At 59.0% G+C, this 25,434-nt stretch overlaps 1 protein-coding gene across 6 annotated transcripts in view; it reads left to right on the top strand.

The window, feature by feature from the left end:
- Positions 1-24,622, top strand: part of NFATC1 (nuclear factor of activated T cells 1) — a 92,994-nt gene extending 68,372 nt beyond the window's left edge. For all 6 annotated transcript variants that reach the window (XM_032309239.1, XM_032309244.1, XM_032309241.1 and 3 more), the window contains one exon: positions 22,934-24,622. In XM_032309239.1, the coding sequence (XP_032165130.1) occupies positions 22,934-22,983 (50 nt within the window). In that variant the 3' untranslated portion in view covers positions 22,984-24,622. The remainder of the gene's footprint in view (positions 1-22,933) is intronic.
- Positions 24,623-25,434: the final 812 nt, after the last annotated feature.

Below are 25,434 nucleotides of genomic sequence, written 5' to 3'. Positions count from 1 at the left end.
CCCGAGTGGCCGGGGAGCACGTGCTGGCCGTGGAGCCCTTACGAGAGTGGCTGTCCTGTGTCCCCCGTGCATCCTTCTGGAGCTGACGTGGTGGACATGGCCAGCAAGTCCCCACAAGCGGCCTTTCCTGAGGCTGACGGAGGCCAGTGGGGAGCACAGCCTTCCCCGGCTCAGGCTTCCCTGCGGTACGTCTCCCAGGCCCGGAGGCCGCATGGCCGCACCCAGGAGGGGACCGCGTGGAGACTGGCGGGCGCTGGGACTTCTCTCCCCGCAACCAGAACATACACGAGGGCCAGGCAGGCGTCTCTGCTGGCAGGAGAACGGACGGGGCGGTCGTTGCCCTGTCTGCGTGGCTAGAGACCCCGAGTCCGCAGGCAGGATGCAGACTGGGCCTGGCTATTTCTCGCAGGGGAGCAAGAGGGGCTCCCTGCCGAGAGGTCAGGGGACTGTCCGCTGACCCTGGCGCCCTGGAACCACGCCTCTGGCAGAGCGCTGACGCGGATGTGGCCTGTGCCGAGTTAGTCGGTCAGTCCCCAAAGACAGTGCAGGCTCAAGGTGACCATCGTGCATGCGGGGCCCTGAGCCCCGAGCTTCCCACCTGAATCCCGGGGTGCTGGGGGCTGGGCTGTAACTCGTGCCCTTCCGATGGGGCTGATGGGAGGGATTCGCAGGCGTCCTGGTCGTGTGGCCTGACCTCGGGAGCTCCTGGAAACCCTGCAGGACTCGAGTTGCGGCGTGGAGGGCCTCCCCCTGCGGTTGTGTACCTGAGCCGTCCAGGTGTGCCCCCCACCCCCAGCCCCCGCAGAGCCTCTCTGGCGCGGGGCACACGTCCCCTGCCGGAGTCGTAGCCCTTCCGCCGTCCCGTGTCTCGGCCTCTGCTGTCCTCCCCGTCGGGCTCAGTGTGATCAGTGAGCTCGGAGGGTCGTTCCTGGCGTGTGAGGCCATGTCTCAGGTTCCATGGCAGGCGGTGGAGGCGGCAGTGGCGTGGGACAGGGGCGTTGGGACCCGCTGCAGGGCACGGGCCTTTCCTCTGTGTCTCCGGTCTGAATTTGCAGCCTGGAATCGGAAACAACAGCGAGAACCTGCTAGAACGTGAGCCGGCATGGGCGCAAAGTGGCCCGACGGGAAAGCTTTCCGCACACGGCTCCGCCAGCAGGGGCGGGGGGCTGGGGCGGCTTCGCTTCCCGGAAAGACCGGTCGGTGGTGGGGCAGCAGGACCACAGCCCCGTGACAACCTGGGGGTCGTGAGGCCTTCTCCCCCCGGGTGCCCAGGGGCTGAGGCTGCACGCTGGGACTCACACAGCTCTCTGGCCACCATGGGGAGGGACGCAGGGCCTGGTCGGTGGAAGGCGGGCCCCTGTGGTGAGACTCTCGATGCCAGGGAGCACGAAGGTGCTCCCCCTGGCCTCTCCCTGCGCGGCAGCAGCGTTGTCGGGAGCCCGTCCGTTTGCCTAACGGCGGCCACGGCTGCTCTTAAGAGCAAGACCCTGTTCAGAAGTCGGGGGCGGCCGTTTGGGCTCCCTGGTGGCGTTTCTTTGGGGGTTTTGTTTTCCAGGAACGTAGAAGGAGAAAGTGAGAATGGGGTGTTCTGTGCGGTGGCAGAGAGCGGGGGCGTGCGGACGCACGAGCTGTTGTACGCAGCCACGTTCACACCTGCCAGACCTTTCTCGCTCTTCAGAGCAGGGCACGGCGCGACTCGCCCAAAGACGGATCCCCGCTTTCTCTTGGGTTTTGTCTGTTTCTCGGTTGAGTCTGCTCTCTGGTTTCATTTCAAAAGTATTTGGTCCATAAATAAACAAATTGTAGTTTTTTCTTTGGTCCAGCAACACTCACAAGACTTAAGCTCTCAGTTCAGACTTCTCAGTCGTGGCAGAACTACGTGCGTACGTTCTTAAGAGTCGTTTTATGGGCCTCGTGTTATTTTAAATGTAGATTTTTGAACCAGGCCGTGAAAGCCACACATGAGCGATTCGCTGCCATGATTTCTGTGTGGCCCGTGTGTGGCCCCGACACACGCTGCCCCGGCTGCCACGGGCCGTCCTTACAGTCGCTGACGTGCAGATGTGGGCCGTTCACGCGTGCATACACGAGTACGTGTCGCGGGGCACGGTCTCATGCACGGCGTTTGCGGGGACGGCGCTCTCGGCGCCTCTGGAGCCACAGGCTGTCCTGGGCTTTGTGCAAGGGGACCCCGCAGACGGGCGGCTGTGCTGCTGAGTCCCAGCTCCTCGGGGATTCTCGGGGGTCGGCTCGCGGGCCGGTCGTGGGTCCGTCCATGCGTCAGCCGCGTGGTCGCCCCGCCCGCCCCGCCGCCTGCGCCAGAGTCAGCCCTTTCAGCCCTGCCGGGAGCGCTCAGGTCTCCAGAAGTCCCCATGTTGTTAGAACAACTCGCAGCTGGACCAGGCGGCCGGATCGCGTCCCCCGCTCTGCGCCCTCGTCCCTGAGCCCAGGCTGCTCCGGGAGAGAACACAATCTCTGCTCGTGGAGAGTTTTACTGACCTGGCCTGGCGCCCAGGGCTGGGGCCTTCCCCGTTCCTCACGACATGGGAAGAGTCTGTGTCGCGGTGACCAGACGTGTGCAGTTGTTAACATTACGACGGCGGCTACTGCGAGACGGCTGGACGGACGCAGCCACAGAGGAGTTCACCAGGGCCCGTCCTGCACGCACTGGCGTGTCCGCGTGTGGGTCTCCAGCATGAAAATCCCACCACACGCCCCCGGGGACGGAGCACTGCGGGCACGGGGGCCGTGGGCTCTGTGAGCGGCTTCTCTGGAGACTCTGTGGGAGGCCTGCGTCCTCGGCATGGCCAGGAGGGCAGCGCTCAGGAGGCCACCCTCCGAGAGGAAAGAAGGGGGAAGCAGCCGCGGTCCCGCAGGGCCGTGGGTTGGGCTCTCTGTAGGGCACAGACACGCCGGTGCTGCCCCCAGCGCCCAGCCCCGTAAGCTGCGGGGCTGTGACGTCAGAGCCCCTGCTGTCCCTTCCGACGGGCAGCAGGGCGAGCGGGAGGAGGAGGCCGCCCACTCCCGGGACTCCGGAGCTGAGATGTCTGTTCTGGGCACTCTTATCCGTCTTGCCTTGTGGGGATGTCAGCCGCACGCGGGAAGGGCTTCCGGCCGCGCTGTGTTTCTGGTCGTGTGGCCCGGGTGTTTTCTGGGTCCTCGGGGGGCAGTGAGCCCCGTTGCTCTCCATGGATGTCAGCCGGCCATGCCCACCCCGTCACAGGCATTAGCTTGCTCCCCGTGAGCGTTGATCAGAGACGAGGAGGTGGTGTCGGAGAGGGACCCGCAGGAAGAGCCTGCAACCTCTGGCACCCTCAGGTCCGCTCACGACCAAGCGGCACTCGCCGCGGCAGGAGCGCAGAGGGCTTAGAGCGGCCGCCCGGACGTGCGCAGGGGCTGTGCGCCGGGACGCATGTCGCGTGTTTCTGTCCTGGGTCGCAGGCAAGCTCAGAGTACCTGGAGTGTCTGTGTGTGGACGTTTCGTGACTGGGATGCTGGCCTTTTCTGCGAAGAAGGGAGCCCGTTTCCAACAGTTCTTACAATGGCTCTGTCTCCCCACAGATGAAGTCGTGCGACGCTGGCCCGGGCTCTGCACTTTCTCCTTCTCCGATGCTCACGGGGCTTTCTTACTCGCGAAGGAGAGCTCCTCCCAGACGCCTGCGGGTCCGTGAGCAAATAGTACCACTGTGTCTCGTCACCGGAGCGTGAAGCCATAAGGCCCGGTATTTGGAAACACAATGGCCACATTCAGAAAGCACAGTGGGTGCCAGACCGTCTGAGCTAGACACCTCTTTGGGAGAGTGGGGACCAGGGCAGTGGAGGGCTCTGCCCACAGCTGTCAGACAACTGTGTTTTCACAAGAGCGGCCAGGGCCCTGTAACTCCAGCCAGACACTTGGTTCCCCTGCCCCTGGAGCTCCGGGCACACAGCCAGCCGGGCACGGACACGTTCAAGTGATCTCCTTGGTACAAAACTGTATTCTTGCCTATGGATCCCTGAGGAGCACCGGGTCGTTGGCTCACAGATGTCGACCAAGTCCAGGCAGAGAAGAATGTGGGGACTTGGAATTGTGGTAATTATCTTCCCGTCAGAGCTGAGAGAGCCATTCCCGGTCTGGCGTGACACATCCTGTTGACAAACAGAAATCCCGCGTCCCAGTCACAGCACTAGATGGGCGGCCTCCGGTGCTTTTCAAAGTGACTTCACGTATATCGTCTCAGTTTACATTTTCAACCTTGGAACAGTCCCACGTCGGCCGGAAGTGCCGACGTGGACCCCACAGACAGAGGAGACGGGCTCGCAGACACGCGCTCGCTGACCTGCTCACAATCACAGCGAACACGGGCCAGGCCAGAAGCACCGTGGGGGTCTGCCGGCTCTGACTTAAACAGTCTCTGTGCTCTCCCAAGTTCCGGCTCTAGTACTGAGGGTTTCTTCCTCTTCTAGACATGTGATATGCAAAGATTTCTGCTGCAAAGGCTGACTTTCAAGTATGAGTTGGCCTTGCAAGCTGAAGAGGACTGCCGTGTTTTTTCTTCTTGGTCAGAGAACGCCTGGCCATTACCCGCGGCACTTTCTGGTGGCTCAAGGACTGGAAGACAGGCAGGACTTCTAGGGTGGGAGGGGGAGGGCCTCGGGGAGTCAGCACTCCCCAAAAAAGCAACAGAAATACTGAGATCTTTCAAATCCATTATTTCACAATCTGGAAATTCACCAAAGAGGCAGAACAAACTGAAAAGCATTTATTCGAGAAAAACTAGATCCTGCTAAGAAGAGTGGGGTCTGCAGTGGTCTCGGGGGGGCCACTCGCATCCGCCTTCCCCAGCCCCCGGAGTGCAGCTGTAGAAAGCCAGCAGCTTCGCTGACAGGGAAGGAGACTGGCCTCTTTTAGGGCTCTGTTGAAAGCCCTGCCCAACGTGCAAACAGTATCTGACTGACGGTGAACCTCCCTGGAAACGTCGTCTTCCCAGGCCATGACCAAAACAGCAGATGGCTGGACTCTTGCTTGCGGGAGCAGCCAAGGCTGTGATCTCAGCTGGGGCAAACGGGAGCCTAGCCACACTCAGTGCCTGCAGGGGGTTGGAAAAGCCCCAGCACATTCCTGGGAATCGGGAGTCTGCATCTGGACGTGCACATGCTCAGGAAAGACATGGGAAAAGAAAGGGCCAGGTCCGTCACCTCTGGCCAGCCTGGAGACCTGCACGTAAACAGAAGTGGGAGCTAGGGCTGACTCGTGGCTCGCCTGCAGTTCGATCCCGTTGACAGAAGATGGAGACCTAAGGCATTTAGAGAAAACTCCTGACGGATAGCTGACTGACCGTTAGCCCTGCTCACCTGAGGATGACCCTGGGGAAGCCAGACTGAAAGGTAAAAACAAGGACTTTTTCAAAGAGGAACTAGAGGACTTGGTGGCCGCACACCACAGAGAACACAGGACCCCACAGAATAGTCCAGAAAAGTCACTCATCACACATCAGCATCAAGGGAAGAAAAAAAAACAGCCCAGCAAGAACAGCAAACCCTACTGGGGGATGAGGCTAATTCCAAAGTTGCTACAATATGTATCATCTGTACTGTCTAGTTTTCAACTAAAAATTTATAAAACATGCAAAGAAAGTTGAAAACACGTCCCCTGCAGAAGAGGAAGAAACAACCCAAAGGCATAGACCGCGTGTCCCTGCGAGGGCTCAGGTGTGGGACTTAGCTCAGGTGTGGGACTTTAAATCAGCTGCTGTAGATACATTCAAAGAACCAAAGGGAAGTGTGTTTAAAGAAGTAAGGGAAAGTCGGACAGGAGTGTCTCACCAGACGGAGTATATCAAGAATGAGATTAAAAGTTTGTAAAAAGGCGAAATAGACATTCTAGCCTTGCAAAGTACAATAACTGATGTAGAATTCGTTATAGGGGCTGAACAGCCGATTGGAGTTGGCAGAGAAAAAGAATCAACAAACTTGAAAAAATGTCTATAGCTTATCCAGTCTGAGGAATAGAAAGGAAAAAGAGTAAAACTGAACATGTGCTATACCATAAAACATGCGAACACAGGCATATTGGGAATGCAGAAAGAGAGGAGAGAGAAAGGGGTAGAAAACCTATCTGAAGGAATATTGTCTAAAATCTCCCCAAATTTGTTTAAAAAAAAAAAAAACATTGTACACATTCCCCAAAATCAACAAATTCCAAGTAGAATAAACCCTTAGATTCATATCTAAATACATTATAGCCATACTGTCGAAAGTCAAGGAAAAACAGTCCTGAAAGCAGCAAGAGAAAAGCAAGTCATCAGATATGTGGCACCTTCAGTAGGATTAAAGGGATATTTTATAGTGACTAAAGTGTAACTTTAACAGCTGACCTCACTAGCAATCACAGAGGCCGCAACGAAAAAGACCGTTGAAAAAAAGAAAAGCCCGTTGATCAAGAAGCCAGTATCTAGCAAAACTAGCTTTAAAAAGAAGGAGAAATAAAACCATTACTGGGTCAGAAATTTTGTTGCCAGCAGACCTGACCCACAAGCCATATTGAAAGGAGTCCTCTTGGCTGTTGGTTGCTCAGATCCACACAAAGAAATAAAAAGCGTTGATAAAAAGTAATTATGTAGATAAAGACAGAATACATATTTTTAAACTCCTTTTTCCTCCGAACTTATTTAAAAGAAAATACACGAGACAAAAATGACAAAAATGTTTGAAGGGTTTATATCAAGATGTCATTAGTGTTGCAGCAGCAGCAGAAAGGAAAGGGTAGGGAAGGAAGCTGTAGTAAAACAAACTTCCATATGTTATTAGAAACCAGTTAATAGGGCGCCTGGGTGGCTCAGTGGGTTAAGCCTCTGCCTTCGGCTTAGGTCATGATTTCAGGGTCCTGGGATCGAGTCCCACGTTGGGCTCTCTGCTGGGCAGGGAGCCTGCTTCCTCCTCTCTCTCTGCCTGTCTCTCTGCCTACTTGTGATCTCTGTCTGTCAAATAAATAAATAAATAAAATCTTTAAAAAAAAAAAAAGAAAGAAAGAAACAAGTTAATATTAATTAGCTGAAATAGAATTTTTAAGTTAAGATGTGTATCGTAATCTCTAGAGGACCCATAAAGAAGCTAACTTAAAAATAAACAGAGTAAAACAAACCAACCAACCCACCAAATCAATATTTAAGTGATATGTTAGAACATCGGTTTAACACAGAAGAAGGCAATAACAGAAGATGATAGAAACAACAAAACAACAACAACAAAAAGCCCCATAAGATATGGAAAACAAACAACAAAATGGCAAATATAAAGCCTACAGCAAAATTACATTAAATGTAAATGAACCAAACACTCCAATAAAAAAAAGGTGACAGTCGTCAGACTGGATTAGGGGAAAAAAACAAACAAATTAAGATCCAACGATACACTGTCTCCAGAAGACTTACTTTACATTTAAAGACACAAGTAGTTGCAATTAAAAGGATGGATAATTGTACAAGGTAAAGAGTGAACCAAAGAGATCTGGAGTATCGATACTAATATTAGACAAAATCAATTTAAGACTAAAGAAAGTGTTGCTGGAGACAAAAAGGGATATTTTATAATGACTAAAGTGTAAATTGAGCAGGCAGACATAATAATTACAAATATTTTTGCACCTAAAAAAATAGAACCACATAATACGTGAAACAAAAATATCTAGATTTTGAAGGGATAAACTGAAAGACAGTTAAAAAAATGGTATCTGGAGATCTCACTACAAACTGTCAGTAACGGACAGAACAGTCGGTAATACAGCAACTAGATGCCAAGCCAACAAGAATATAACAGTTGAACGGCACCGCCAAGCATCGGGACGGACCTGGAAGCCATGTATGGAACACTCCACAGAATGCCCTGCTTGTGGAACATTCTCCAGGACAGACTTTCTAGTAGGTTATAAAACAAGCCTGACTACATTTTATAGACTCAATTCTCATCACAGTGGAATTAATGGAATTAATGGATAGAATTGATGCAATCCCTATCAAGATTCAAGCAGGTTTTTTGGGTTTGTATTTTTCAGGAACATGACAAATGATAAAATGATCTTAGAATTTATATGGAATTTCAAAGGTTCCCAGAGTAGCCAGAACAATTTTGAAAACAATGAACATACTTCCCGATCTAAGACTTACTATAAATCTATAATAATCAAGACAGTGTCGTATTAGCAGAAGACATCTAGATCCATGGACAGAATCTGGACTTCAGAAATCCTTCTATTTATGGTAAACTGATTTTTAACAAAAATGCTGAACCGTTTAACCAGGGCAAAGAATATCCTTTTACAAACGAGGATGTCACAGCTGGGTGTCTGTGCCGAAGAATGAACTTGCACCTTTAACCCCACACGGTACACAGAATTCTCAAAATTGGTCCTAGAATTAAATGTGAAGGCTAAGACAGTAAACCATGCAGTGGCTAGCATATGAGAAACGTCTTCCAGACCTTAGGTTAGGCAAAGATCTTTTAGGTATGATACCAAAAACATAGTCCAATATCAAAACACTGGCAAACGAGACCCCATCAAAATTCACATTTTTCCTGCTTTGAAAGAACTGCTATGATAGTGAGAAGATGAACAGAAGAATATGGGAACCAAAGGAATACATTTTCAAAGTGCAGTTCTGATAAAGGGCTTATATCCAGAATATGCCAAAAACTTTTGTCTCAATGCTAAGAAGACAACCCAGTCAAAAACCGGGCTGTAAGATGCAAGCAAACATTTCTCCGAGAAGATGTGTGAATGTTCGTAGACACACAGAAGCAGACTCTGCAGCTTCAGTCGTGGGGAAAGCAGGTGTGGTGGCAGCGGAGAGCTCTGCCCTACCTGTCCGAGTGGCCGCGGGCGGCAGAAGGGCCGGGAGCCCCGCTGTCACCCACGGACACGTTGGGTGCCACGGCCACGTGGTGGTGTCTTCGGAGGGCCGTGACGTCGTCGTGTGACCCGTCCGTTCCACTCTTAGGGGTCGGCCCACAAGAAGTCCACAGCCACGTCCACACGAAGGCCGCACAGAGACAGGAGAGGCGTCCCAAGTACCCAAGGGCCCGTCCCTCCGCCAGGAGGAGGAGAGTGGTGATGGCCGCGCCGGGCCGGGGACGGACCTCGGAAACCGAGGCGCAGTCAGAGTACCCGACACAAGCCGCTCGTCCTCCATGACCTCAGGAGGCAGCAGTGCCCTGCGTGGGACTGTCCGCTGGGAGGGGGCGTCTGAATCTTTGCTGTAGCTCTGGGGGCTTCCCTTCGCAGGCGTTCAGGGCGAGTCACTCGGCACAGGGGGAGAGACCCCGCTGCTCAGTGCGAGGCCCGTGTGTGTCCTGCCGGGTGTCCCCTGTGCACATGGACAGCCCCTGGACCCCTTCTCCACGCCGTGGGGAGCAAAGTCCTGTTTTCCTGTGGCACGGACACTATGCCGATGGCAGACTTGTTCTGAGGGAACGGAAATACGTGCGCGTCTGCGTTATCTCCTGTTTCGCTGAATTAAGGACTGTGTGGGAGACACGGACAGTGTAGCAGGAGCTCCTCCGCCTCTGGCCACGTGGTGAGGGCCACGTTTTCTGGCCACGAGCGACGCGGGTTCTCGGTGGGGCGTGTGGAGCTGTGAGTCCCTTTGCCTTGATTTTCACTTTGAATTTTAAAGCAGGGCCCCTCCTTCCAGATTACAGCGTGGACGCCAGCACACAGTAAAGAACAAAGCGCGTCTATTCCCCTCTGACGCATCCGCCCTTATCGGGCCCAGGGGACCCCCGCTAATCAGAGCCTGATACTCTGCACAATAGGCCGGTCAGCCAGAGCCCTCCCCTCCCAGCGCTATCGCCCCCAGAGCCCGCGGCCGGCCCTCTTGTGTCGGGAAGCAGGCAGACGGCGCAGGATGCGGTCATCAGGCCCGGGGGCCTGGGGCGGCCTTATCAGCCCTGGCCGTCCTCTCTCCCACCCAAGGGTGCAGGCTTCCCTGGGACCGGCCCTATCAGGCCCCGCAGCTGCTGTCACTGTAGATAGGGCAGGAAGCGGGCCGGAGGACGGCGGCAGCTCAGGGCCTCAGCAACACCCAGAAACCGGCCTGTGATTCGCCCGAGGTTGGCTCCAGCCCGAGCCGCCGGCAGGAGGAAGGGGCAGGTGCTGCAGGCGTGGGGGAGCTCCGCCGGCCCCTGGAGCCTCGTCTGCTCACACAGAGCAGGCAGCGGGACCCAGAGCCGAGGTGGGGCCAACAGGCGGGGGTTTCACAGTCAGTCCTTTGGACGGCCTGGTCCGTCTTCTGTCTTCTGTGCCCATCAAACGGGCTAGTTTGCCGGCGTGCGGTCCTGTGTGCCTGTGTGGACGGTTCTAATGGGGCTCCAGCCCAGCGACAGCGAGGCTGGACACCGGGGAGCGTCTCAGCCCACCGTCCGCATCCACACCCTCTGGGCAGCTGAGAGGTGCGACCTTAGGGGTCGGGCAGCGCTTTCTTCCCCAGCGGCCCTGCTCAGGGCATTTTGTGGGACCTGCTTTCCACAGAGACCCCAGATGAGATGGTGGTGCCACGCATGACCTGGCTGACATCCGAGAGCATTTCGCTCGAGAAATTGCATTTTAGGACATTTCCTGTCACTTGCGGTCCCCGGACCAGGCTGGTGACGGGGAGCGTGGCCCTGGCCCACGGCACGGCCGCCATCCCTGGGGGGAAAGCCACGCAGGCCGCCGCTGTTGGCCTCACTCCCCGTCTTCACAAGGTCAAGCTTAGAATTGCCTTTCTATGCACTCTCCGTTTTTTCCACAGGAGCGGTTGCCAGCAAGCTGTAAATTACTGTGTATCACTCAGATTTAAGAACCTAAACTTTAACACAGTCAAACTTGTTGGCATTGTAGTAAGAATCAGAATGGAGCTCAGTGGTGCAGTAGACGCGAACTTCAGTTACTTTCGTGGATTTGAGCTTGTTTTCTGGGACCCCAGGCTCCGGCACAGCAGAGTTATTTCCTCTTGGCAGAGGGTGGACGGGGGTGGGGGGGGCGTGGGGGAGGGAGGCAGCAGCGCCGGGCCCGGCCCATCCGTCACCGCGGGCTTCCTCTGGCTCCAGCGGGAAGGTCTGTGGCCACACTCGGGAGCAAGCGCAGGCCAGCGCGTCTGTGGCGGGGCTGGGGCTGGCCCGCGGTGCTGTGCGCGCTCTGATTTCAGAGAAGAGCTCAGACGCCGCGTCAAGGCCTGTCTGCTCGTTGGGTGTTTCTCTGGATGCAGAGAATGGAAAACGCACGTTGGACCGTCCTTCCGAACGCCGGCAAGGGCGTCCGCACCCCCCCACCCCCCGCTCGCCGGTCCTTATCTCTCGACACCGCTAACCGCGGTGTTGATGTTCTGTTCCCCTCGGAGATGGAAACGGTGGTTTCCACGGGACGAGCGTCGGCTTTCCGCCCCGCGTGCAGCTTCCTGTCCCGTTAGCACAGCGGGCCGCGGGGCCGGGAAACTGGGTCATGGATGACTTTGACGGGCGTTTCTCCGGAGCTGTGCTGGGCTCCCTAGGGATGAGCTCTGACCTGGGCTTTTACCAGACCCGGCCCTTCCCTGGCTGCCACTTCCTCCTCTGCTCTGCTTCCTGTTTCTGTGTTGTCGAGGCCAGGTGGGCAGCGGGGTCGGGGAGCTCTGGCGCCCACCGTAAGCAGCCGTCCCAGCCGGCTGTTGGGGAGCCCTGGGGGGGCCGGGCACGGCGGTGGCTCCTAGAGCCGGGAAGAGCCCCTCTGCCCTGGGAGGAGCCGGGCCCTGGGGTGGGAGCCTCACTCAGCAGGGGCGCCCAGCACGTTCATTCAGTGATGGGAAGGTGAGCAGAGCTTGAAAGGGCACGACCTCTGGGTGGCTTCTTCCCAGGCCCTCAGTGTCCCCGGCCGCGTGGAGCCGGGCTGTGGGTTTGGAAACATCCGCTCATCCCTGCCGACGGCGGCCCTGGGCACCAGGAGCATCTTTACACTCTTGGGGGGTTCTTCAAGCATCTCGGGTCCCCTTGACCAGGGCCCCCGAGCTCAGCTTTTCGATGAGTCGTCTCATTGTGCCACATGCCCGGGGTGTCTCCGGGCCTCCGGCAGCTTGTGGGGATGGCCTGCGGCCTGGCCTTGTGGTGCCGGGCTGGCCTCGAGCACAGCCCTGGACGGTGCTTGGGGACCCCCGTTCCCGTCGTGGGGGGCGGTCGGGAGCACTCTGTGCTGGGGGCACGGCCGCAGCCTCACCTCCGTGCATGGAGGAGCTCGGCAAAGTCGGACGCGGCTTCGCCGGGAAGTCTGCAGCCCCGTCCGGTGTGAGTCGCCACCTGTCGTGAACAAATGCGTGTGAGCCGCTCGTTCCCCACGTACGGCTTCTGGTGAGGACATCGTCTTTATTCGTATTTGTGAATTTATTTGAGGAAAAAGCGCGCAGGCGGGTCGGGGGACGGTCGGAGGGAGAGACTGTCCGCTCCCCGTTGACCATGGAGCCAATATGGGCTCCGTCCCACGACCCCGAGATCACGGCTGGAGCCGAAACCAAGAGTCGGCGCTCAGGAGACGCAGCCGCCCCGGTGCCCCTGGAGGACACATTTTAAGTCTTCTTCAGAGTTAGTGGAGCCGAGAGTTGATGTGAGGTTTTCCACACGGATGGCCCAGGGCCCACGGAGCGGGAGAAAGCCCACGAGCAGGAGGCTGCCCCGCCCACATGGCACCGACGTGACCGTGGCCTGAGCCACAGCCTCGGCTCTGTCGTCCCCATGCTCAGTCCTTGGAAACCCCCACAGAGGGCCGATGGGCTCTCAGGAGAGGCCGTAGCGGTCAGTATTTGCAGACTCCTCGCTGTGTCCTGGCGTCACAGGGCCCCCGGGACCCACGCACGCGTCCATTCTCTGGCCGCTGGAAAGCCCCGAGGGCAGCGGGCAGAGCCGGTGGAGCAGCCCACGGCATGAGAGTGAGTGACGCTCGAGCCAACAGGGCCGTGCTCCCGGCGGGCAGCGGCCGGCTGCCACGTGAAGGACAGCGCCCACGCCCGGCGTCTGAGGGCCCAGGCCGTGTTTCAGGGAGGACTTCTTGGAGGAGATGGACAGGAGCTGAGTTTCAACGGCGATCCGTCCTGGGTCCCTGCCGGCAAGTCTCCGCTCCTTGTGGGAAATGCCGCCTCGCTCGGTGGCTGGGCTCCGGGGAACGGGGCCCTGGGCAGGCGTGGGCTCCGTCTGTCGGTGGGCGCGCTCGGCTCTGCCCCAGACGGCAGCCCTGCCCGCACCCCCCCGCCGTGGTCACGCGTCCGACCGCGTGCTCCCCTCTCGCGCGCAGGGACCACTCGCACCTGTCCCTTTAGGTACCGCTGGAAATGGCTGCTGCACCTCGGGCAGGGACGCGGTCTTTGGGACCGTGGTGATCCGGCCAGGCCGCCCATTTTGGTGATCGCCAGGGGTGTGTGCTTATGACATAAAGTCAATTAGAGCGCGTGCGTGCCGACCCTGCTGATTTGATTAGGACCAACGCAGGCTCCAGCAACGGGCAATTACAGGAAACTTAACGGCCTTCTGCAGGGAGCGCGGCCTCTGTGGCATCTCCTGTTCTGTGATGAATTACTCATTACGTGCGGCGCTGCAATAGCTTCTGTAAAGATTAATAATTGGATAATCGATACAAAAATTCAATCTTGGGTGCTTTTCCATTCCTAGAAACCAGGAGGCCCGCCGCCCCGGCCGGCGCTCTGTGGCTCTGCCCCGCCTCCACCCTGCCGCTCCCCGAACTGGGAGTTTCTGGGAGTCACTTGCCTGCTGTCATCTCTTTCCAGAATAAAGAAGCAGCTTCTGTCGTCGGCCGGTTTTCTCAGTACTCGTGGGTGCAATTTCTACCTACCTCTGTCTCCTGGGGACAGAGAGCAGAGACTGTGGTAAAGAGTAGTGGCTCACAGGGCTCCTGTGTGCACGGGCGAGGTACCTTCTGGCCTTTCCTGAAGTGGCCGGCAGAGCCAGGAGTGGGGCGCGGGTGTCCTGGGCGGCAGCATCCCGGCCGGGCTCTGGGCACAGGTGCACAGCTGGACAGCAGGGGGTGGTCCTGGCCTCGCCGTGGCATGGGCTCGGCCTCCAAGCAGCTGCCGGGATGCAGGCCAGAGGCCGAGGCTGACCGGCCATCACCAGCGTCTCCTGGGCTCCAGCTTCTCTCTGAAGGCGGTGTCGGTTTTTAATGACGGCAAAGTCAGACGCCCACGAGAGCGTAGTAACAGTACAGGCGGTTCCCACGTGCTTTCGCCAAGGTCCACAGTCAGGGCGGGTGAGACGGGGTGCCGTTCCCTCGGCCGCCCGCGTGCTGGTTGTTGCTGAGGTGGCGAGGGGCCAGGTCCTGGACCGCGCAGCTGGGTCCCGCCGTCCCTCGGTATAGACGCCTTGTTAAGCGGCCACTTTCTTTCGTGATCTCAGTGTGACAGTCACAGCTGAGAAAATTGCTGGTGGTTCTCTGGTAAAGTGAGGGTTTACCTCAGACTGAACCCGTCAGAAGGGTTCACTTCCCCTGAAGCCAAGAAGGGGCAGCCCGAGCCTCTCCTTTGCCTCCGTAATGAGCAGCTGCTTCTGGGCAAACCGGGGTCGTGGGCACGCGGCCGGCTGAGCTGACGGATCGTCGCCCTTCCTGCCACTGGCCCAGGAGCGTGGCTATGTCCTCCGCTGCCCGCGGAAGGGAAGGACCCGCGTTGTTAGCCCCTCTTACGTCGAGGCCCCGACTTGTGTCCCCGGGCAGAGTGACTGGAGGCCGTGGCCTGGCTGGCCTGCACGGCCACCCACCCCGTCCCTCCCTCTGTCCACGTGACATTGTTACTTTTTAATAAGGGGCATTTTTTCATCTTTTATTTTTTCAATTCTGTTAATTCTGTGTGAATAGAAATGTCTTCATTTGGGGGGAATGTATTTTTTAGCAGCACAAGGAAAACTCTGGAAAAATACTTGCTGGTGTTTTGGCAACTGTGGGATGAGTTCGGGTAGATGAAAAAATGGGCCAGGTGCTGCGGGAGCCCAGGCCGGCCACAGTGCGGCAGGAGCAGGGTGGCCCGCGGAGCCCCGTCACGTGGCTGGCCGGTCCCCATGGAGGCTGGAGTTTCCACACGGGCCTTTGCATTATTTGGAGGATTCGGGCTAAATAAGGAAGCAGGCACCGCAGGCAGGAAAATTATTCTGTTTTAACGGCTGACAGTGCCGTGTGACAGCCGTGCCCGGCAGTGACAGCCCCACGCGCACTAGGGAGGGTCATGTTTTATTTAAACCGTGACTTGTCATTCAGACTCCACCGTCCCGTCCCCTCTTTCCAAAAATAGCAGGCCCCGTGGCAGTGGCTTATTGTGATTAAAAAGGTAAAAATAAGTGAAGGCTGAAATGGGTCCCGGACACCCGAGGTAGCGCAGAACTCGCTTCTTAATGGGACTTGAGAGTCAGCCTCATTTCCCGCCGCCTCACAGAGTGTCTTTGAAAAAGTCACAAAAGTAAAGCAGGGGCTTCGGCGGTGTCGCAGCATTTACAGAGTTGCTGTGGTCGCGACAGGCCTGCTGTTGCCGGGGGGCCATGCGGGGCCACGTCGACGCCCAGCACGCTGTCCCTGCCGGGCCGTGGACACAGCACCGGCCCGCGAACGGGGGCGTGTGGACAGCAGACTTCGTGAGACGCTTGCCTCTTCCAAAAAATAACCCCCCCCGGGAGACCGCCTCCGTTTCCCCCAGTGCCCACAGCCCGGGCGTCACTGCCCAGAGCCGCACCTGCTCCAGGGGCACAAAGTGGGAGCTCGTGCTCCAGCTCGGGGCCCCGCGCACCGCACCCGGGTCGGCGGGAACTGTGCGCCGCGGGAAGCCCACAGCTCGCACCCCTGCGAGCGGCGTCCCTCCCTGGCCCGGATCCCTGCCCGTTGCAAGGCGTGAGCACGACAGATGCGACCCGGCGGCGGTATTTCTGGTTCGACGACGTCTGCCAGAATGATTACACTCTCGGGTCACGACGCTAAGTTTAGCTAAAGGTGTGTTTTCTGGGAAAGTTAGCAAATACTTTTTTAAAATTATCTTTTAGTTGTAGGAATGGGAAAGACTGGCCTTCCTGTTTGTTCTGCTCTTCACGCGGCTATTTTGGCTTTCCCTTAAAAGTAAAAAGGTTTCTGATGGTTTGTTCTGTGTGAGGAACATGGGTCTTTCCCTCAGAGGAACACCGAGTAAGCACATGACTTTTCTGTACGTCTTTACACGCGGTCCTTTGTGTGACCGTAAGCGCTGAGGGGCCCACGGGCAGGACGCGGCGCGGATGTGGCTGCAGGAATCCCCCCGGGAACGCAGTCCCCGCGGATCATTCCGGCCTCTTTGTCGCCATGTTGCTTTTGTTTCAAGGACAAAGGCGGCTTCTGGAAAGTGGTTCTCTTCGTGGAGACGTGACGTGGTGACCAGTCGTGATGGGCCCTGTGTGTTATTCGCAACCAACGGGCCCTTGGACACTGTCAGAAACTAAGTGAATCTAAATTTTTATAGAAGGTAAAAAGACCCACAAGCGAGCAAACAAACAAACGGAAGTGAAAAGCTGACAGCGGCCCCGTGCGGCCGGCGGTGGGCCAAGGAGCGGAGCGCTCAGTCCGCAGGCCGGGGCCCCTCACGAGAGCCGACCTGTCAAAAGGAGGCGGCGCTTCGGAACTGGGCTGTGTGGCCGGCTGACACGCACCTGCAGCGGTCACTACGTTTTTTAAAACAATCGGCACATGTGCCATTAGCAAAGTAGGGTCCTGACCCGCCCTAATGAACTTCTTTAGCAAGGACGACGCAGTGTGGCTGGGGTAACATTGCTGGGCTAGATTCCTCAGTCCCAGGCCAAGACCTGGCTCCTAAGAACAGAGGTCGGCATCGGTGTGGACAGCCACGTAGAAGCTTCCAGAGCCTGCCCCTCCCGTGCCTTCCCTCCCCAAAGCCCGCATGTGGGCTCCACGACTCTGGCAGGTTCCCGCCAAAGGACAGAGACAGAGACCCCTGCCTGGCCCCAGGCCCTTCTCCCCGTGGCTGTGCCCTGGGCGGCACCCGGGGCCGCTGTGCCCCGGGGGAGGCCAGCTGCGCCGACGGCGCTCCGTGACAGACCCGTCTCCTGCCTCTCCGGGCCTGTCTTCAAATGAGGAACAGTAACGGTGTCCAGCTCCCAGGTGGCCGGGGAGGCCGCTGTGAGCTTCCCGCCACCGTAACGCTCGGCACCCAGAGCTCCGGGCAGGAGGGTATGTTTCTCCCTTTGAGATGACGGAAGACGCCCCGGCTCGGGGAGCAGAAAGGGACGGTGGCTGGGCCGTCACTCGCACGACGGACACCCTCCGGCTGCAGCCGGGTGCGGGACGGGTTGAGGGCAGGACCCCCAGCCGCGCCCGCCCCCCGACAGCACAGGTCCGGGCTGCGCACGGCGGCTGCCGTTTCACGGAGGGAGGTCACGGGCCTCCCGTTGTTCGTGGACCGACTGATCGTTTAGGTGACGTGGTGTGAACTGGGAGAACGGAGGTTTGGGCAGGTCAGAGGTCGCGGGATCGTCAGGACGGTCGTTTCCGATGGGTCCACTCACCGCCGGGCCCCGTCTGCGGACTAGGATCTTCTCCCAGAGCCTGCGTGTGTGTTCACGCTGACCGTGCGACGTCCTCAGAGACACACCTCGTGTCCGGCGTCCTTTCTAGTCCCAGTGGTGCAGGGTCACGTTCCTCCCGTCCCGTCATTCAGAGACCCGTGGGCGCGTACGCGCTGTCGCTTCTCCCCTCGGAGTCGGAAGGAGGACGTCGGGGCGCCGCGAAGAGGCCCCGTGCCCTCATGGTCACATGAGGCCGAGAACTCCCGGCAGGTGGCCCGGGTGCCCTCGGTGTCTGCTCCGAAACGCGGATTCTGAGCCGCGGGCGTCTGTGCGTCGCGCGGACCGGGTGCCCTCTCAGAGCCCTCACGTGTGTGCGGCCCTGGGGACGGCCGGGCCGCGCTACGGGGACTGCTGAAGGTTCTGATGCCGCGTGTCCGCGGGTCTCCTCTGGCCTGGCCGACGGCCCCGCGTGGGACAGGGACGGCCAGACCCCCTCGTCATGCGCAGAGGAGCGTCCCTGGACCACAGGTGGCCGGACAGACCCTGTGTGTCCCCTGCTCACTTGTGTCTCCTCCGTGTGGAAAGACACGCACATTTAAGGCAATAGTTAGTCCAGGAGAAATGACTACAAACATCATCGTTTTAGCTTGAGCAGAAGAGAACGCCGTGTTCGGGGGTGCAGGCGGGTGTGGGCGGGTGTTGGCTTTAAGGCGCGCGTGCCCCGGCAGGGGACCTGCAGGCTCTGCCCCGGACACCAGGTTCTGTGTGCTGAGCGCGCAGGCCAGCCCAGGGCCGGACACAGAGGGACCGAGTGCAGGGGCGGGGTGGGAGGAGGGGGACCGGTGGGTGCCGGTGCCGGCCCTGGCCTGGCGGAGCGCTCCCCTGCCCCGTGAGCCCCAGGGCCCGTGTCTCCCTCCCCGACCCTCCCGTGGACCCTCTGTTTACAAGACCCGTAACGTGAAGTCCGCCTTCCCTCCCTCGTGGGACTGCTGGCGACAGGCCCTGGGCCGCTGCTTAGGACCCACGGGGGCCGTGAACATGCTGGGCCACCACGGGAAGCGGCTCATTCCTGAAATTTTGATTTGAGAACCTTAGCCGCTTTCGGGAACCAAGAGTTCAGAAACATGGGGAAACTTGGCTTAAAAGCAAAATATCTAAAAAGGAGATCCGGGCCCTTCCCACCCCCGGAGTCCCACGGTCTCAGGAGAGTCCGGCGAGAGCCCGTGAGTGAAGCCGGACATTGAAGTGAGGCGCTTCGCTACGACAGGAAGTTTAGTTTTGTTTTTTCAAAAGATTTTATTTATTTATTTGACAGCGAGGGGGAGACCAGGGGAGCGGGAACACAGCAGGGGAGTGGGAGGGGGAGAAGCAGGCCGACGCGGGGCTTGATCCCCGGACCCTGGGGTCCTGACCCGAGCCGGAGGCAGACACCCAACAACTGAGCCCCCCAGGCGCCCCCGACATGGAGTTTTAAGCTCAATTTTTCTCAAAATGATGATGAAAAAGGAACTCATTATGTAAAAGTAGCAAAATTTTGCTTTAAAAAGGACCCTCCGCCAGACTAGTTAATTTGCTTCTTTATAAATAGCCGTGAGCCGTTTGCGTGGTCGGAACAGTGCAGTGCGTGTCCGCAGATGCCGTGAGCGCCGGCGAGGGCTGTGCCTGTGCTGACGTTTGAGTTTTTAAATGTCGTAAAAGACTAGCTTTCTCTTCAGTCCGGCCCAGCTACGTGCAACAAGGTGGTGTAGGAGTGTCTGTGTCCGGCGTGCGGATCCCAGGTGAAGACCAAACGCAAACTGCCACATAAGATTTAGGAAAAAACCAGTAGTTTCCACCTTGGGAGCATTTTAGAGAAAACTTAAATACAAGGGAAAAAACCTTTCTCATTAAATTTAATTGTGGTGTAACAGCTCACCACATCCTGCCGCAGGGACATCTGACTCTCAGGAAAGCACAGGTTCCACTTTCAGGTCTCTGACGAGCTCCGAGGGTCACATGTCACCTGCAGTTCAAAATACTCGACTAAGAAAAAACCCTGAGTGTCGGTGGAAAAGCTGAATAAGAAGATGGAAAGTATCAGTGGAGAGAAGACACTGTGGGAAACTGTCCCAGAGAAGGCCACCCCCGAAATAACCAGCACAGTCCCCCGGGGGCGGCCACGCTCTCACAGGGCCCTGGAACTGTGACCTCATGGAAGGGGTGCGTGAGGCCGGGGCGGGGGGCCCCGATGGGCGCACCCTGCTCGCCGTCGGTCTGGGGACGGAAACCCTCGTGGCTCTCCCCGCAGGGCCGTGGCGCGGGCTGTGTCTGTCCGGAGAGCGTGGCTCTGCGGCCGTCCTGTCCTCGGTCCTGTGTGCGGTCGGGTGTGTCCGCTGTGCGCGCGTCCCGCCGGCCACCCGCCCCTTCTGTCGGCCACTCTGCACAGCCCTAGGGGACCTAGGGCAGGTCTGATGGGGTTCGCGCGCGTGTGTGTTCCTTGACTGTGCTCCCACAATATCTGACCCGTCCTGACCCTCCATCATGGTGCCAGGCCCGGACCACAGGGCCATCCGATGACCTGCCCCGTCCAGCTGACCTTTGTCGGGAGGCAGGCTGGCCTGGTGGCTCCTCAGGGACCGGCAGATCCCAGGGACGGAGCAGGAGTGCCGCCCGCTGTCCCGAGCTGCTCCTGATTGCCAGGCTGGGGTCACAGAGAGCCCGTCCGGTGCCAGCACCCAGGAGGGTCCCGACGGCTCAGTGTTTTCCAGGCTGGGGTCAGAGAGCCCGTCCGGTGCTAGCACCCAGGAGGGTCCCAACGGCTCAGTGTTTTCCAGGCTGGGGTCACAGAGAGCCCGTCCGGTGCCAGCACCCAGGAGGGCCCCAGACGGCCCAGTGTTTTCCAGGCTGGGGTCACAGAGAGCCCGTCCGGTGCCAGCACCCAGGAGGGCCCCAGACGGCCCAGTGTTTTCCAGGCTGGGGTCACAGAGAGCCTGTCCGGTGCCAGCACCCAGGAGGGCCCCAGACGGCTCAGTGTTTTCGCCGTTCCCACCCACCACGGGCTCCCCCTGCCAGGCTCAGGTGCCCCAGTGGGCAGGGAGGGGAAGCCCACTTCTGAGCCTTCTTCCCCTTTTATCTTGTCAAACATGTGTTATTTGTCCCGTGGTCTCTGTAACCGTGAGAAACTAGAGAGTTTGGGCTGCTTGCTTAAGCCTCCCTGATTCGGCACCATTGTTACCTCTCAGCTCCCCCTTATTCCCGTCATTAGTGCCCTCAGGCCCCCTTTCCCTGACGTTAGCACCCGTGAGAATTTCCTCACCACCCGGTGTCTGCCCCTGCTGGATGGCATTTCTGGTCTGAGAACCCCTGTCCTTGCTGGTGAAAGAAGCGTGGCGACCGGTGTTGGTCTATGTCCTTGGGAGGCCCCATCCCTCAGGGGCGACCTGTCCACGCTCCACGGCGCCGGAGGCCGCGTCCCTTGGTGTCACGGCTGAGTGTTGCAGCCTGCACCCGGGGGTGCCAGTGGCGACTGGGCCGCCTACCCCAGCCCCCCGCTGCTGGCCCAGGGCCCCCATGGCCACGTGTGCCCTCGGACCTCCTGCTGAATCTGATTGATGTTAGGAAGACCTGCTGTGCCCGTGGCCCGGCGAGGGCTCAGGAGGAAATGAGAAGGGTCACCATGAAGCACCTTGAAGGGGCCACGTGCCACGCCAGCCACAGCAGTGTGCTCTGTGGGGTGGCCACTGTCCCTGCCACGTATGGTCGTAAGAATGTCCAGCGCACTCTGCCGGGAAGCCTCTCCTTGGGGAGGCAGCGTCCTAGGGACGCTCAGATTTGCTCTTTGTCCTTGTCATCGTGTTCTTTGATACAGCGGCTCTGCAGAGTGCAAATTGGAGGGCACACGCTGACGTGGGAAGGAGCGTGGGCCCAGGCCTGCCCCCTCCCACTGTGCCTGGGGACCTGCAGAGCGTAGCACCCGAGGCCAAGGGTGCACTCCAGGTCGGGTGGCAGGGCACGCCGCGTGGTCAGCGGACACGTGAGCTGCGTGGTCCCCAGGAGGGGTCCCGCCGTGCCCTGCGTTCCCATGGGCCGTGGCCTGGCACTAGTCGGGGTCTCTAGCGGGCTGTCAGAATGTCACAGAAAAAGGGCCCGCTGCTGACGAGCTGCCCACAGGACCCTGCGGGGACGGGTGTCGTCCTGAGAGCAGGTCTGCGCGCCGGGCCTCACTGTTGCCCCGTAAGCGGTCTCTGGGAGAGGACCCCGAGCTGGCCGGCGACCTGGCCCCTCCCCTGTCTCCGCTGGTGCGTCAGTGGAATCCTCAGAGCAGGTGTGGCTGCGTGACCAGGGGTCGTGCCTCCCACCTGTGTCCCCGGCAGATGTGTCCTCCGCAGGCCGGCTGGCCTGGTGCCCGCCCCGGCCCACTGTGCGCTCCTGCTGTTTGCGCACTGACTCACCGCCCCTCCACCGGGCTGGGCTGGGGGGCGGGCGGGCCTGGGGCTCTGCCGCCGGGCTCCTGCCTGTGAAGCTGGTGCCAGCGGACTCCGTTATCAGCAGCGGTGACACAGCTCCCGGCCATGTTTTATTATTGTTATTCTTCACAATAGCAGGGGGTGTTGAAAGGGCATTCGGGGGGGGGGTCGTGCGGGTGACGACAGGTGTGCCAGCCGGTCACTGCAGGAAGCTGCCCCGGGATGTGCCGGGGCCTCTGCAGAGACACAGGGAGTTTATCTGGGCGGCAAAGGGAAGCCCGGGCAGTTCCGTGACGTGAGCACGTGTCCCCCACCTCCCAGTTCTGTTGGGAAAGTGGGCCGTGGGGACGCGTGCCCTATCTGGGGGCCGACCCAGGGGTGGGGAGAGGGATGTTGTGCAGCTTACGGCGGCCGTGCCAGCTTCGCTCATTTCCTCTCCTGCTGCCAAAAGCCACATGCGGACCGTGGACGCGGGGAGGAAGCAGGAATGAAGGAAGAGCCGTGAACAAAGGGAGGCCGGGCTGCCTCGTGCTGGGTCCGCCTCTCGGATGGGGTCTGTCCGACCACGAGACCAAAGAGAGAGGCTCTCCTGGGCCTGGGCCTCCGGGCCGTGCCTCTGCCACCCCTGCTGGCTCGGCCCGTGGACACGCCCGCGGGGGGAAGACATGCTCACGGCCCCCGAGCAGCACCGGGAGCCTTTTCCTGGAGCCCGCGATCCAGGCGTCAGCGTGTCACCAACTTGGCCGCCACCAGCCCCGGCAGCCACAGAGCAGGGGCCCCAGGCAGCCACGTGCTGCCGGCTCAGGACACCCTGGGCCCACGGTGGGGCGTGGGAAGGAGTCCCCGCCCTCGGGGTGAAGCTCCTCCTCGCGTGCTAAAGGCATGGCTGATGGGATTTCTGGTTCTTACAAACAGTTCTGGGCAGAGCGATGTTTCCCTAACGGTCACTCTCTTGTGTTTTCTTGCAGTAAATGAAATAATACGGAACGATCTCTCCAGCACCAACATCCGATCATAGCCGGCCACACGGAGCTCACGCGCAAGCCGCTTGGAGCCCGCTCAGCCGCCGACGGTCCCGCTCCCACACCAGGACCTCTGGGGACACCCAACGCACACCCGGCGCCGGCCCAGTTCCCGCTAACCCAAGATTTGCCTCACGCGCTCCAAGTAGTTCTGTGCCCAGGAAGACGGACCAAAGGGGGTGGGGCCACCAGTGCACCTGTTGCGGGTCCCGGGTGCCCCTGCCCCAGGCTTCAGTGCTGGAAGTGCCTTATTAACTGGACCCGGTGCCCCGGGGCAGAGCGTGGGTCTGCCGCCAGGAGAGCGTGTGTAGGAGCGAAGCTGTAAAGACACGTGGCCATGTGGCTCTCTCTTCTGTGTGGGCTGGGAGAACCCTGGCCAGCGAGACACTGCGAGGAGACCCAGCCCCGCTTCCGAGCTTTCTCCGCTCCCCTTGGGCTGCAGCCTTGTTCAGCGCGTTTCCAGAACTAAATCCACGCGTTGCGGGATCTCGCCCGCCGCCCTCTTTCGCGTGCCCTGCCCCCTCCGGTGTTACCGAACTGTAGGATTGTTGAGTGCAGCATGCTGGGGTTTTGTTTTCAATCTGGCTTTGAACATGGTGCAGGTAAGATGCGAGCACAGGACACGCCGCGAGGCCTGTGCGCCTAGGACCGACCTGGCGTTTGCGTGTGTGCATGGACGGGGGCACGCATTTACGCACAAATGCAGAGTGATGGCAGGGGCGACGTGTGGCCCTCGCCCCACAGGGGCTGCCGCCTTGCCCATACCCCGTGTCCGTTCTGGAAGATGCATCTAAGACAAAACCCGGTTCTCCGGCTTCATCCCCGGGGCCCATCTGCCGTCCGCCGGGTCTGCACTGTCCTGCGGGGTGCGGAGGGCCGAGCTCATCAGAAAGCCGGGAGAGGCGTGTTCTCGGTGCGCAGATGTGCCCGAACGGCAGGGGAAGGCGACTGTGCCAAGCGTCCGGGGGAGTGGAGCGTGTTCGTTCTGCTGTGAGGTTCCCTTCACAGAAGCCTTCCGACCGCGCTTCATCTAAGGGAACAGTCACCAGAAATGGGTTCCTGGGCAGCGCCTGCCGCGTGTTCCCGACTAGCCGCTGTGAACACACAGGTCCGCGTCGACGCCGCTGCTTCTCCCGCATCTGTTCCGGCAGCAGCCTGTATCACGTGACTCCTCGCCGGGACCCGTTGTCTTGCGTAACCAAAAACCACGGTTCATTAAACATGATTCACCTGAAAATTGTGCCTTAGGAGTCCAGGCCCCCCATGGAACACACCTGAGCTGCACCCGCAGGCGGGCGGCGTGGGTCCTAACCCCGCAGCTCGACGTGAGGCTGGATTGGATCTGCGCAGCGTCCTCCTGTATGACCACACGCCGTTTTTGTTGGACTCCTGGGAAGGACACAAGCCCGAAAGCCGTATCTGTACCCTCGCACACCGCCATGAGAACGCCGACACGTGGCTGTGCCCCGGCCACGGCCCGCCTGTCGCCCGGACCTCGGCCTGCCCTCAGCGTCCTAGGACTCGCATGACCCTCTTCTCAGTGGGCTTTGTGTGGGAGGGAACTGTTTGGTGTTTGTGTCCGCTGTCCTTTAGTTAGGAGATAGACCTAATAAAGCAATATTTTTTGCTGGACAACCTCAGTCTGCCGGTGACTTGTTACCTGTGCGGAACATTCTGCCGCGTTCTAAGTGATTTTCTGCTGTGGGTCCTTGTGCTCCTGCTGTCTGTGTGGAGGGCCGAGTCCTAGAGCAGCACTGGCGTCCCCAGGACCTCCCCTGTGGCGGGCGGGTCATCCCCCTAGACAACGCGCGGAGAAGCCGCCATGGGAGGGGACGTGCGGCCATGCGCCCAGGCACTCCAGCACTTTGCTCAGAAGGGCACGGAGGGTGTCTGTGCCTCGCGCTGGTTCCCTGAAGCCGCTCGGCCCCTGTCTCTGCCCAGAGCCGCTTCAGGCTCACGCGGGGAAACAGTGTTCGGTGTTGATAAAACCAGATGAAACCCAAAACTTCTCTAGCAGTTACTGTTGAATTGTCAGAAACAGTATTTTGCTCTTAGGACTTTATAAAATGGAAGATTTCCTCTTTCTTTTGCTAAGATTGAGGCAAAGTTCTAGGGGAACCTCATCACCCAGCGTGTGTGGCTACCATGTGCCTGACCCCGTGGGAGGCAGAGCCGCCACGGCCAAGGGGCCTCCGAGGGGAGTGCGGGTCGCGGGGTGGGCGGGGGCCGTGGAGAAGAGGGGGGGCCTGCGGCGAACCCCAGAGCCTGCCGGATACACAGGGAATCAGGAGTCTGTCCACCCCAGTCTCACGGGGCCACCGGAGCTGGGCTTGACTCCCTCAAGAATGCCCGGCAAGCTATTAATTTCAAAGCGAGTTTTTCTAAACCTCCCCCCCATTCTCAGCGAAGACATTTATATTCCAGAAACAAAACACAAATCTGTGCAA

This window comes from Mustela erminea, chromosome 13 (genome assembly GCF_009829155.1).
Source record: "Mustela erminea isolate mMusErm1 chromosome 13, mMusErm1.Pri, whole genome shotgun sequence".
Lineage (NCBI taxonomy): Eukaryota > Metazoa > Chordata > Mammalia > Carnivora > Mustelidae > Mustela > Mustela erminea.
Note: the sequence above shows the minus strand (reverse complement) of the source record. Positions and strands in the feature narration are given on the sequence as shown.